The 13,972-nt window shown below is 36.7% G+C and overlaps 1 protein-coding gene across 10 annotated transcripts in view; it reads left to right on the top strand.

Moving 5' to 3' along the window:
- Window positions 1–13,972, top strand: part of SKOR2 (SKI family transcriptional corepressor 2) — a 101,379-nt gene that overhangs the window by 52,958 nt on the left and 34,449 nt on the right. For 8 of the 10 annotated variants that reach the window (XM_056543593.1, XM_056543546.1, XM_056543568.1 and 5 more), the window contains 2 exons: window positions 5,778–7,577; window positions 7,931–7,988. In XM_056543593.1, coding sequence (XP_056399568.1) covers window positions 5,778–7,577; window positions 7,931–7,988 — 1,858 coding nt within the window. Of the gene's footprint in view, window positions 1–3,074; window positions 3,216–5,777; window positions 7,578–7,930; window positions 7,989–13,972 lie in introns of those variants that run through there. The other 2 variants (XM_056543612.1, XM_056543603.1) reach the window with 2 other exon arrangements.

The raw sequence follows: 13,972 nt of genomic DNA, 5'->3' as shown, positions 1-13,972 counted from the left end.
CCGTGGTGTGCTGCATCCTATTCTGTATATCTGGAATAAGGAACCGGTGTACCCAGGCTCCAAGCATGCGAGCACCCCGAATCTATTATCAGACAATACTGCTTGATGTGCTGCTTCTATTTGGATTTTTTAGATAGATATGAGATAGATAGATAGAGAGATAGATAGATAGATATGAGATAGATAGATAGATAGATAGATAGATAGATAGATAGATATGAGATAGATAGATAGATAGATAGATATGAGATAGATAGATATGAGATAGATAGATAGATATGAGATAGATAGATAGATAGATAGATAGATAGACAGACATGAGAGAGATAGATAGATAGATAGATAGATATGAGATAGATATATACATATGAGATAGAAAAATATAAGGAATATCTACATTATCAGAATTGTTAATTATTATTGTTATTATTACATTATCAGAATTGTTAATTATAATTGTGATTATTATTATCATTATTATTAATAATAATATTATTATCATGATCATTCCAGCCAGTAAACAGACTTTTGTGCTGTTATGTTTGGTAAGGCTGAATAAAATGTATGATTATTTTATTTCATGAATACCAGTGGTAGTATCCTGTAACCATTAATAAAATTGACACGTATAATACAAGTGTGATTGTTCAGAAGTGTCCATGTAAATTGGATTCATTTTCCTTATCATCATAATACTTACCATATAACATTGAGTAAGAATAATAATAATAATAATATAAAATAAAAACAATGGCGATGATAATAATTCGCTTTAACCAAGACTGCAATTAACCAAAAAGTTTTGAAATAAGGATTATCTCATCCACATCACAAATGTATTTATTGTTTAATAATATTCAGTACAGATCATAACATGTAAAATACCCCCTACATGAGACATCTCTATAATATGGAAATACAGAAGCAATTTTTGCTTCCAGACTTATTCATGGTTTTACCTGCATTAAGTGGAGGGAAATTCTATACATCAGGCTTTCTATTTCATGTACATCAATAAAAATATCACCTTTTTTGTTATATGCTTCTTCTTATCATTATTATTATTACTTAATATTATGTCATTACTTTTTTATTACTATGCTTCTTCATCTTTTACTTCTTCTTATCATTATTATTATTGAATATTATTTCATTACTTTTTTATTACTATGCTTCTTCATTTTTTCTTCTTATCATTATTATTATCATCATTTCATTGCCTTTCTAATAAAGAAATAAATATTTGTTTATAATTAAAATTGTTATATTTAACAAATAGTTTTTAAACTATATTTTTTTAATAAGTATCATAAAGCACTCTAAAGCCAATAAAACAATACATACTGACATTATAAATCGCCAGTGGTGACCACATACAGTAGTGGGATTATCTGTTCTGTATTTCCATCTCTCACCCTCTTTGGTGTATTTTGTGGTCCGGATTGGCACATTAATTACCCCAATGTTCATGCTCTTTAATGAAGACGGATGGATAGTGAAGGATGGCGCAATAGTTGGCATTGGAGTCCGTCAATTACAATCTCTGATTCTCCCCCCGATTTCAGTCACATTGCCCCCCTCTCCCGTCACTCACTCCCTGGACCCGAGAAATGTCGCACGATCAACTGGGTTTAAAGTCATTTATTAAAAAAACCAATTCTACAGAAAGTCAGAGACCCCAGGACAGTCCGATTCCAATATTAGTTGCAAAATGTGTATTAAAAAAATCACATAAAACTAATATTGAATACATATAGTTAAATTGTATTATTTTCTTAGTTCAAAAAAGGAAGAATTGGGGGTCTTCTCTGCTCTAGATGTGTCCGTGTTGACTTATATTGAGGGGGTCATTATACTCTCCGGGCCATAAGATCAGATCGGACGTTTTTGGTTGCAATAAACTACAACAGATTAACCATATTAGAGAATGGTCGGGGGATATATAAAAATATTATTATGGAAGCTTAGAATGATATACTTCACTGCTATCTACCAATCTATCTATTTCATATCTATCTCATATCTATCTATCTATCTGTCTCATATCTATCTATCTATCTCATATCTATCTATCTATCTCATATCTATCTCATATCTATCTCATATCTATCTATCTATCTCATATCTATCTCATATCTCTCTCTCTCATATCTATCTATCTATCTATCTATCTCATATCTATCTCATATCTCTCTCTCTCATATCTATCTATCTATCTATCTATATATCTCATATCTATCTCATATCTATCCATCTATCTATCTATCTCATATCTATCTCATATCTATCTATCTCATATCTATATATCCATCTATCTATCTATCTATCTATCTATCTATCTATCTATCTATCTCATATCTATCGATCTCCCATCTATCTATTTATTTGTCTATCTAATATATATATATATATATATATATATATATATATATATATATATCTCATATCTCTCTATCTATTTATCTATCTCATATATATATATATATATATTTTTTTTTTTTCTTCATTTATCTATCTCATATCTATCTATAATATCTATCATCTATCTCATAAATCCCAAACCATTTAGATCAATGGTCTTCAACCTGCGGACCTCCAGATGTTGCAAAACTACAACTCCCAGCATGCCCGGACAGCCAACGGCTGTCCAGGCATGCTGGGAGTTGTAGTTTTGCAACATCCGGAGGTCCGCAGGTTGAAGACCACTGATTTAGATCATATAAAAAATTTCAAATATAACCCCATGTAAAGTTGGGTAAAAAAATAAAATAAAATAAATGAATAAAAAAAATGAACAAACAAATAATGTAGGGAGGGATGATAAATAAGCGGTAGAATGCTCCGTGTGCTCTCCCTGTAGTCGGCTCTCATAGACGCTGTAGTCGGGAGCAGTCACAATTATGTACAGATAATCTCTCCAGCACCTTCAGGATTATCAGATCTGTGTCTCTATATGGATGACATCTGAGGTGAAGATGAAAGAATGTCATGGCTATTAGGAGGGAAGTCCCAGGCTGGCAGGGGTTAATGGAGAGGTGATGACGTCACTTGCTCTAGAAGATAGGCTGAGAGGTTGGAGCTTCTCCATAGTGAAGCACAGACTCCTGGACCTGGACTCACAGAGGAAGGAGACACTGGATATATGTCATATCCAGCTACAGCCTGCACCCACACCATGCCCAGGGGTGCCCTGTGAGGGATCTGCTCTGCAGTAGGTACATGCTTCTATTCTATACCAAGAGTCTTGGCTATTGTTCTGCAATGTATGATGTGTGGGGAAAGCACTGCCTGATGTGTAGGGATACTATGAGGAATAGAGATAGAAATTCATAGAAATTATATATATATATATATATATATATATATATATATATACATATCAGAACTAATATATATATCAGAACTAATATGGGATGTGGGGACCACTCTTGAAGATGAGAAGTAGCTAGAAGAACTTACTACATTTCTAAAGTCAAAGTCAGGTCTGATGCATAATACTGCTACATAAGTACTGGAGAAATGTAAATATGCTTTTGATTAAATGTTATTCCTTTAAATGCAAAAAAAAAAAAAAAAAAATATATATATATATATATATATATATATATATATATATACATACAGCAACAGAAGCAGCTTGCACCTGTAAGCCAGGTCCATATAATAGTTTGGAATCAATAGTGCTGGCTCACTTATCCTTTTGTCTATATATATATATATATATATATATATATATATATATATATATATATATATGTGTGACTTTATGGTCAAGATAATGCTGTGCCAAATGACAAAACCAGCTCTGCTATCTCTGACACTCATCCTGTATATCCGTATGTAATTCGGTCTTGTGTCATCTATATACTCTGTACAGAAGTGAAGTGTATGTACAGTATTATATGCCATGTTGTACGTGTATATATATTTATATATATATAGTTAGCTTTTATATGTTTATTAGGTATATATTAGTTTTTTTTGGATGATTCAGAGAACAGGACACTGAACTATCCATGGCTTCTGATAGACACCTATTCTCTCCCTGCGGCTTATTTATCACAACCGCAGACACATCATTACATAAGGGGGGAGCGCTGGATTTTCGGGGGAGGGGGAGGGGGTGTTGTTTAGTAATTTATGGAATTGTGCCATTTGGCCAATTATTATTATTATTATTAAGATATGTACACTGGTAGCATTGGTAAAGGCACAAATCTTAAAATGAAGAGAAACTACATATCAGAAAGCTTTGGAGAAATTAAGCGACAAAGAAAAAATATATAATGTTTATTTCTTTTTTATGGTTTTATGATTTGTTTTTATAAATTTTTATCCTTATTTTAATAATTGACAATAATAACTAATCACAAAGCTTTGACTTAATTTAATACATGAATAACTAACTCATATATAAATGCACTTATGTGTTATGTTCCATAGTAATATCTACATACTTTATTTATTATGACTTTTTAACTTTTAATGTATTTGTTTATATATATATATATATATATATATATATATATATATATATATTTCTAAATTAGTTATTTGTTTTTTTAATCTATGCATTAGGTTTTTAGTTTATATGGGCAAATATATAGATATATATATATATATATATATATTGTCATTAAATACTTTTGCATATGAATTTAAAAAAATACACACACACATATATATATATATATATTCCACATTTATCTAAAGGAAAGTGGAAAGAGAGTTTAAGAGGTAGATTATAAATGGATATACATTGTCTATAATCTCCGAATACAAACACATCCACATTTTATTTCTGAGCTTCATCCTGATCTAATGAACACGGTTCTGGGTTACCGCCACAGTAAGGAGGTTAATTGCATTTTAATTAATAGTTACATTATCTGGAACCTTTGCTTTGTACATAGAGTACCCTGTAGCAATAGCGTGTATCACCTATTGTTTACACATGCAAATTATGGCTACAATATAATTATGTAATAAAATGTGTTGTTGTTTTTAGTTATAGGATTTCTTGGGGAAAAAAAGCTATAAAAGATAGATAGATAGATAGATATAGATGGATGGATGGATAGATAAATAGATATGAGATAGATATAGATAGATGGATAAATAGATAGATAGATATGAGATAAATAGATAGATATGAGATAAATAGATTGATATATAGATATGAGATAGATAGATAGATATGAGATAGATGGATAGATAGAAAGATATGATATAGATAGATAGATAGATAGATAGAAAGATAGATAGATATGAGAGATAGATAGATAGATGGATATCAGATAGATAGATAGATATGAGATAGCTAGATAGATATGAGATAGATAGATAGATAGATATGAGATAGATTGATTCATAGAAAGATAGATAGATAGATATGAGATAGATAGTTATGAGAGATAGATAGATAGATATGAGAGATAGATAGATAGATAGATATGAGATAAATAGATAGATAGATAGATAGATATGAGACATAAATAAATAGATAGATAGATATGAGAGATAGATAGATAGATATGAGATAAATAGATAGATAGATAGATATGAGAGATAGATAGATAGATATGAGAGATAGATAGATAGATATGAGATAAATAGATAGATGAGATAATGGTCAATAAATTACAAATTGACTATTGACTTGAATAAATATACTTAGGAAATAATTATTCTACTCTATATAGAAATTTTCAAAAAAACTTTCACGGTCTAATTTATTTTGGAACATTCTAAGAAAACAATATTTGTTCTTATTGTAGGCATCAACCAGACCGAAGAACGTCCTTCATCTGGGACCTGCAGAAATGGCCACCAGCCCACTAACAGCAACCAATGATCTCCTTTTGGCTTCCCCTCCAAGCTCCTACCCCCAAGACTCCCTCCAGTCAAGAGTCAGCCAACCCAACATGAAACCAAACCAAGTCAGCCAAGTCATTTTGTATGGCATCCCTATTGTATCACTGGTCATAGATGGACAGGAGAGGTTGTGTCTTGCCCAGATCTCCAATACACTCCTTAAAAACTATAGCTACAATGAGATCCACAACAGGCGGGTAGCCCTTGGTATAACCTGTGTGCAGTGCACCCCAGTTCAGCTGGAAATCTTGAGAAGGGCAGGAGCAATGCCTATATCTTCAAGAAGATGTGGAATGATTACTAAGAGGGAGGCCGAGAGACTGTGCAAGTCCTTCTTAGGAGAGAACAGGCCACCAAAGCTTCCAGATAACTTTGCATTTGACGTTAGTCATGAGTGTGCATGGGGGTGCCGGGGAAACTTCATCCCGGCAAGGTACAACAGCTCCAGAGCTAAATGTATTAAATGCACCTACTGCAATATGTATTTCTCTCCAAACAAGTTCATCTTCCATTCCCACCGAACCCCAGACGCTAAATACACCCAGCCTGATGCTGCCAACTTCAATTCATGGAGAAGACATCTAAAGCTTTCAGATAAGACCCCTCCAGATGAAATGGTGTTTGCCTGGGAGGATGTCAAAGCAATGTTTAATGGGGGCAGCCGAAAGAGAGCTTTAAGTCATGGACATTGCCAGTCTCTGGGCTCCATAAAAGCAAGCAATGGGATCTTGCCACATATGATCGGGCAAGACCTCAACCAGAAGAGGCCAAGGTTCGAGGAAGAAGAAGAGATAGAGTCCACCAACGTCACCAACAAGACCCAAAGAAGTTACCCTGTCATCCCGGTCCCCAGCAAAGGATTTGGCATGTTGCAAAAATTCCCTGCCAGCACCCTCTTTCCGAGTCCATACACCTTCCCAGCCTTTGGCCTGTGTCAGAAAAAAGATGATGCTGATGCAGTTAATGGCCAGAAAACCAGTGCACTGTCAGGACTATTCTGGCCTGGTAGAAAAGATGCATTTTACCCCCCTTTTTGTATGTTTTGGCCACCGAGAACCCCTGGTGGACTTCCAGTTCCTACCTATCTTCAGCCTCAGCCCAGTGCCCTTACTTCCATCACAGACAACCCAACTCTTAGACAGGCCTTCCTAGAGCTGGCCGACCAGACCGATGCCAGTAACCTCAGTAACACTGGAGACAACTTGTTTGAAACCGAATGTTCCAGCTCCCCAGTCTCCAGTGACATCCGGCCCTCCTCTGAAGCTAGGACCAATGTCTTGGATGTACCTTCCTTCCCAATTCGGAAACAGAACTACCACTCTGCCTTCAGGCCTGTGGTCAAAGACACTGAGAGCATCGCCAAATTGCATGGCAACCTTGAGGACTTCCAAAATGACAGGCATGTGTCTCCGGGCACTAGCTGCAGTTACCAAAGCGACAGTTCGGACTCGGATGAAGAGCAGGACGTGGACGTGGAGACCAACAAGCCTCCCGGTGAAGAAGAAGAAGAGGAGAGTCTCAGCAGTCAGTTCTTGCAAAGTAGAGGACTGGTGGAAAGCAACGACAAAGACCGATCCCCCTTCTCCAGCTCCAGGAGCGAAACGCAAACTGAGAAGATGGAAAACGCAGAACATCTTTCTTCCACCCCAAAAGAGTCGAGCAGCCCCCGTCACACATCACCGGAGGAGCCCGGCTACAAAGATGTAAATATTCCCTCCGGCTTCACAGCTAATTATTATTATTTAAATGCAGCTTTAGGCTGAATGGGCGATGTCTGCATAATAAGATTGATAACTAGATGCCCTACAGAAATGAGATCTTCAGTGTGTTCAGCTCCTTAACACAATGCCACAGAGAGCCAATGTTCTACATGCAAATAGGCCCCTGTGTTGTGATGATGCGGGGATAGACCCGGGCTCATATGGTATCTAGCCCCCCATATTCCCATATACAATTAATGAGTTCACCTCAACCTGACATGTATGATAACCACACACATTCAATGGATGTCACTACTCCTCCATACCTTCCTATATGTTATGTTTCTTTCTTGTAGACGCAGAAAAGCAAAGACGACAATGGGACATTATCCTCCAAAGAAGACTCCTACTCAGGTAAGGGAAACCATGGCCCACATTAACCTCTTCCTGGTCACAGAACTACTTTGCTATCTATACATTTGTATCTTATCCATCTCTATATACATCATATTTATCTATTTATCTTTTGAATGCAGATTTTGTAGCAGATTCACCAATGATCTCACCTCTATACACAGAAAGTATATAGGGATGAGAATGCTGGGGTTGAATGTCTGCAGGTAAAGTTCTCAGTAATTCTGACCTATATGGATTCTACCAAATCCATAGAGGAAATAGTTTTTTTTATTCCAGGCCACAGCATGGCGGCAGCAACTACATCCAAAGGATTTTTTACTCACCTAAGTGCTGCCCCCCTAAACACCGCCGCCCTAGGCACAGGCCCACGGGTGACTAATGGCATACACAACTATGTATCTACCTATTTATGTAATATCTATCTATCTATCATATATGTCCCTCATGTCTATTTTTCTATCTATCTATCAATCTATCTATCTATCTCTATCTATCTATCTATCTATCTCATATCTATCTATTTATCTTTCTATCCACCTTTTATCCTGTTACCTTGTAATAGACAGTATACCATTAATATCATCTGCAGTAATGGCTAATTTAGGAGGACCCCCCCCCCCCCCCCCCTCTGTATCCACACTTCACACCATATTAACTTTGTTTAAATGAAATCTGTGTCTGTCCTTTTGCTTCTATTAACACAAGAGGTGACCCGGCCATGGCTATAATATAACAAGTGCCCCGAGAAATCGGGACTGAGTGGCTTACAGGGAATAATGTCAGAGTTCCCTCTGTGCGCTCTCTAGTCCTGTATAAGGTGACCCCCCCCCACCCTCGTCCTTCGGGACTATAATAATTTCTTCTCCGTTAATACAATGAAGTGTAAATCCAAGAAGCCACACAGTAGAATGACACTCAAATCTGTGCTCTCTATCACCTGCACGTGTCACACATGAAGACGTAACAGGGCTCAGTTTGTCCTTGTCATCTGTGATTTTCCATAAACCTAATATATATCAATAACATCATTGGGCACAGAGCAAATGACAAACAAACCTCTGCTACCTCTATATTAGATCACTAGAATGAGATAATGTCCCATGGTTCATACTTTTGGTGGTTGCGTTTAGCAGATTATATTATGAAACAATATATTATATCAGAATAAAAGCCAAATGCGTGCTGAAACCCAATATATGGCATTCCATAAGCCTTGTAGTAAGAGAAATATCACAATATTTAATTCATAAATAGTATATTAGGTAATAAAATAAGAACAGCTATAAACATAGATACAGACCTCCCAGCCAATAACAGATGAACAGTCACTAACATCCCCCTTTAAGACACCAATATTACGGTACGTGTATTACAGATTTGCTTATGCTACCATTTAAAAATAACCATTTAAGTTTCCCAATGTTAAGACATTGGGGAAAAAATTTTTTGGGAAGGGAATGTCCTCCACCGTACACCCATTGATTCCAATATCTTCTGTACTGGTTGTCAGAGCCCCGCCCCTTCATGTGTAATTTATCCTCCCAGTCTCATGCCTGGAAATGGTTCTATGTGAATAAACTTCCAAAATGTTCATTAATTTACTTTGGTGACTAAAGGTGGATAAAGGAACAATGTCATTATTGTCTTACAGCGACCAAAATAAGTAATGAAGATAATATGAACAATTCCTTAAATTACTAACCTGTATCAATCTCATATCCATCTATCTCATATCTATCCATCTCATATCTATCTATCTATCTCATATCTATCTATCTCATATCTATCTATCTAGCAACAGGAGAATACAGCAGCACACTGTTAGCACAAAGATATGGATAAAACATGAGTATATAGATACAACATGAAAAGCTATATAGCTATGGTGCAAGAAATGGAAATATAAAATTATGAAGTTACGAAATAGTGAGGCACTTAGCTTGCAATTTGGCGGCCAAATAACGTGGACTGTCCCACCACGGTAAGGTGACCTTATTGAGACGGACCCTACACTGTGAATATGCCTCTGTGTGAACAGTTCAGCAGGCATTGCAAGGTCTGAAACATCCAAGGCACCTTATATACACCAGATAGAGGTGGGTGGGGTGCAAGAGCCAACATGGAGGTAGCCAACATGTTGTATCTATATACTCATGTTTTATCTATATCTTTGTGCTAACAGTGTGCTGCTGTATTCTCCTGTAACTGTATATTTAGCCCAGCAGCCTGCACCTGTAAGCCAGGTCCATATAATAGATTGGAATCAATAGTGCTGGCTAACTTATCCTTTGGTTGTATCTATCTATCTATCTATCTATCTATCTATATCATATCTATCTATCTATCTATCTATCTATCTCATATCTATCTATTATCTATCTATCTCATATCTATCTCATATTTATCTATTATCTATCTATCTATCTATCTATCTATCTATCTATCTATCTCTCTCATATCTATCTATTTATCTCATATCTATCTATTTATCTCATATCTATCTATCTATCTATCTATCTATCTATCTATCTATCTATCTCATATCTATCTATCTATCTAGAAAAATTGTATACATGCACACATTTCCAAAAAAAAAAAAGATGAAATTTATTCCATCAAAAAACGAGTGTCCATAAGCAACGTTTCAGCCAGTTCTCCTGACCTTTCTCAAGCTCAGTACAAATGGTGCCAAACCACATTTAAATAGGTATCGCTGTGATTTTAATCTTAACTATTAGAAGGGGCTTATGTGTGTTTTAAAAAAGTTTACTTTCACTTTTTTTAGGTCCCCCATAGGGAACTTTTACATGTAATCTTCAGATTGCTTACAGTGAGTAATGCTTCGCTGTTGTACAGCATTACTCAGTATTATTGGTGATCTGCTAGTAGAGCCTGGCTCAGCAGGCACTATCAGCAGATTGGAGCCGGGACCCACACGGAGCAGGTGAGAGGAACTCCGACAGGTGAGCAAACTGATCGGACCTCCACATGCATGTTGCGGGGTAGCCAATTGGTTTAGGGGGAGCGTGATTGCGTCCGGCATATAAGTGTCATGATTACGGCACTTAAGGGGTTAATGAAGGAGAACAGCAAGAACGCCGTGCTCTGTCATTGACTGTAAGTGCACGGCTGCTGGCTGTTCAGGCTGTAAGTGTACTTCCTGGTGCATTAACCCCTTAAGGACACAGGGCATACCTGCACACCCTGAGTCCGCTCCCTTTCTATAATGTGGGGCTACGGTGAGGCCCCGCGTCATAGCTGGTCGGGCCTGGCCTCTAACAATGGCCGGGACCCGTGGCTAATAGCGCGCGGCACTGATCACCGTGCCTCAGGCTATTAACCCTTTAGACGCGGCGTTCAAAGTTGATCGCCGCGTCTAAAGTGAAACTAAACTACTCCTGGCTAGCTCAGTGGGCTGACAGACACAAGGAGGGTCCTTCCTCCTGCAATGCCGATCGCCGAATGACTGCTCAGTGCGTGAGATCCAGGCATGAGCAGTCAAGCGGCAGAATCACTGATCAATGTTATCCTTTGAGATAACAAAGCTCAATGTAAAAGATCAGTTAGTGCAGCATTATAGCCACTAGAGGGAGCTATAACACTGCAAAAAAAAAAAGTGGAAAAAAAAAGTTCATAAAGATCATTTAACCCCTTCCCTAATAAAAGTTTGAATCACCCCCCCTTTTCCCATTTAAAATAAAACAGTGTAAATAAAAATAAACATATGTGGTATTGTTGCATGTGGAAATGTCCGAATTATAAAAATATATCATTGATTAAACCGCACGGTCAATGGCGTACGCGCAAAAAAAGTATATAGTGTATTTTTGGTCACTTTTTATATCATGAAGAAAATGAACAAAAAGTGATCAAAAAGTCCTATCAATATAAAAATGGTACAGCTAAAAACTTCAGATTACAGCGGACAAAATTTGCCATAAAACCGCCCCATACGCGGAAAATAAAAAAAGTTATAGAGGTCAGAAAATGACAATTTTAAACGTATACATTTTCCTGCATGTAGTTATGATTTTTTCCAGAAGTACGACAAAATCAAACCTATATAAGTAGGGTATCATTTTAATCATATGGACCTACAGAATAAAGATAAGGTGTAATTTTTACTGAAAAAATGTACTGTGTAGAAACAGAAGCCCCCAAAAATTACAAAATGTCGTTTTTTTCTTAAATTTTGTCGCACAATGATTTTTTTTCCATTTCACCGTAGATTTTTGGGTAAAATGACTGATGTCATTACAACGTAGAATTGGTGTTGCAAAAAAATAGGCCATCATATGGATTTTTAGGTGCAAAATTTAAAGAATTATGATTTTTTAAAGGTAAGGAGGAAAAAACGAAAATGCAAAAACGGAAAAACGCTCAGTCCTTAACCCCTTAAGGACGCAGGATGTAAATGTATGTCCTGGTGCGGTGGTACTTAACGCACCAGGACGTACATTTACGTCCTGTGCATAACCGCGGGCATCGGAGCACTGCCCGTGTCATGCGCGGCTGATCCCGGCTGCTGATCGCAGCCAGGAACCTGCCGGCAATGGCCGACGCCCGCGATCTTGCAGCCGTCCGCCATTAACCCCTCAGGTGCCGGGATCAATACAGATCCCGGCATCTGCGGCAGTGCGTGATTTAAATGAACGATCGGATCGCCCGCAGCGCTGCTGCGGGGATCCGATCATTCAGAGCGCCCCACGGAGGTCCCCTCTCCTTCCTCCTTCCGGCTCCCGGCGTCTTCTGCTCTGGTCTGAGATCGAGCAGACCAGAGCAGAAGATGACCTATAATACTGATCTGTTCTATGCCCTATACATAGAACAGATCAGTATTAGCAATCATGGTATTGCTATGAATAGTCCCCTATGGGAACTATTCAAGTGTAAAAAAAAATCCCCTCCCCCAATAAAAAAGTAAAACGTCCGTTTTTTCCTATTTTACCCCCAAAAAGCGTAAAAAATTAATTTTATAGACATATTTGGTATCGCCGCGTGCGTAAATGTCCGAACTATTAAAATAAAATGTTAATGATCCCATACGGTGAACGGCGTGAACGTAAAAAAAAAAGTCCAAAATTGATACTTTTTTAATACATTTTATTTAAAAAAAATTACAAAAAATGTATTAAAAGTTTTTTATATGCAAATGTGGTATTAAAAAAAAGTACAGATCATGGCGCAAAAAATGAGCCCCCATACCACCGCTTATACGGAAAAATAAAAAAGTTAGAGGTCATCAAAATAAAGGGATTATAAACGTACTAATTTGGTTAAAAAGTTTGTGATTTTTTTAAAGCACAACAATAATATAAAAGTATGTAATAATGGGTATCATTTTAATTGTATTGACCCTCAGAGTAAAGAACACATGTTATTTTTACCGTAAATTGTACGGTGTGAAAACGAAACCTTCCAAAATTAGCAAAATTGCGTTTTTCTTTTTAATTTCCCCACAAAAATAGTGTTTTTTGGTTGCGCCATACATTTTATGATATAATGAGTTATGTCATTACAAAGGACAACTGGTCGCGCAAAAAACAAGCCCTCATACTAGTCTGTGGATGAAAATATAAAAGAGTTATGATTTTTAGAAGGCGAGGAGGAAAAAATGAAAACGTAAAAATTAAATTGTCTGAGTCCTTAAGGGGTTAAGGGGTTAAGTACCTGGGCACCAAGACGTATATTTACGTCCAATGGGGGAGATTTAATAAAACCTGTGCAGAGGATAAGTTGACCAGTTGCCCATAGCAACCAATCAGATCGCTTCTTTAATTTTTTGAAGGCCCTATGAAAAATGAAAAAAGCAATATGATTTGTTGCTATGGGCAACTGCTCCACTTTTCCTCTGCACAGGTCTTTATATATCTCCCCCAATTTTCTTAAGGGATGATCATTCTGATAATACACTGTAACAAAAACTTCCTTATATCCCTATCATGATGATAACACACTGTAACAAACCTCCTCCTCTTGGA

The sequence above is a fragment of the Hyla sarda genome, chromosome 1 (assembly GCF_029499605.1).
Source record: "Hyla sarda isolate aHylSar1 chromosome 1, aHylSar1.hap1, whole genome shotgun sequence".
In the NCBI taxonomy this organism is placed as follows: Eukaryota; Metazoa; Chordata; class Amphibia; order Anura; family Hylidae; genus Hyla; species Hyla sarda.
This window is presented reverse-complemented; position numbering and strand designations above follow the sequence as displayed.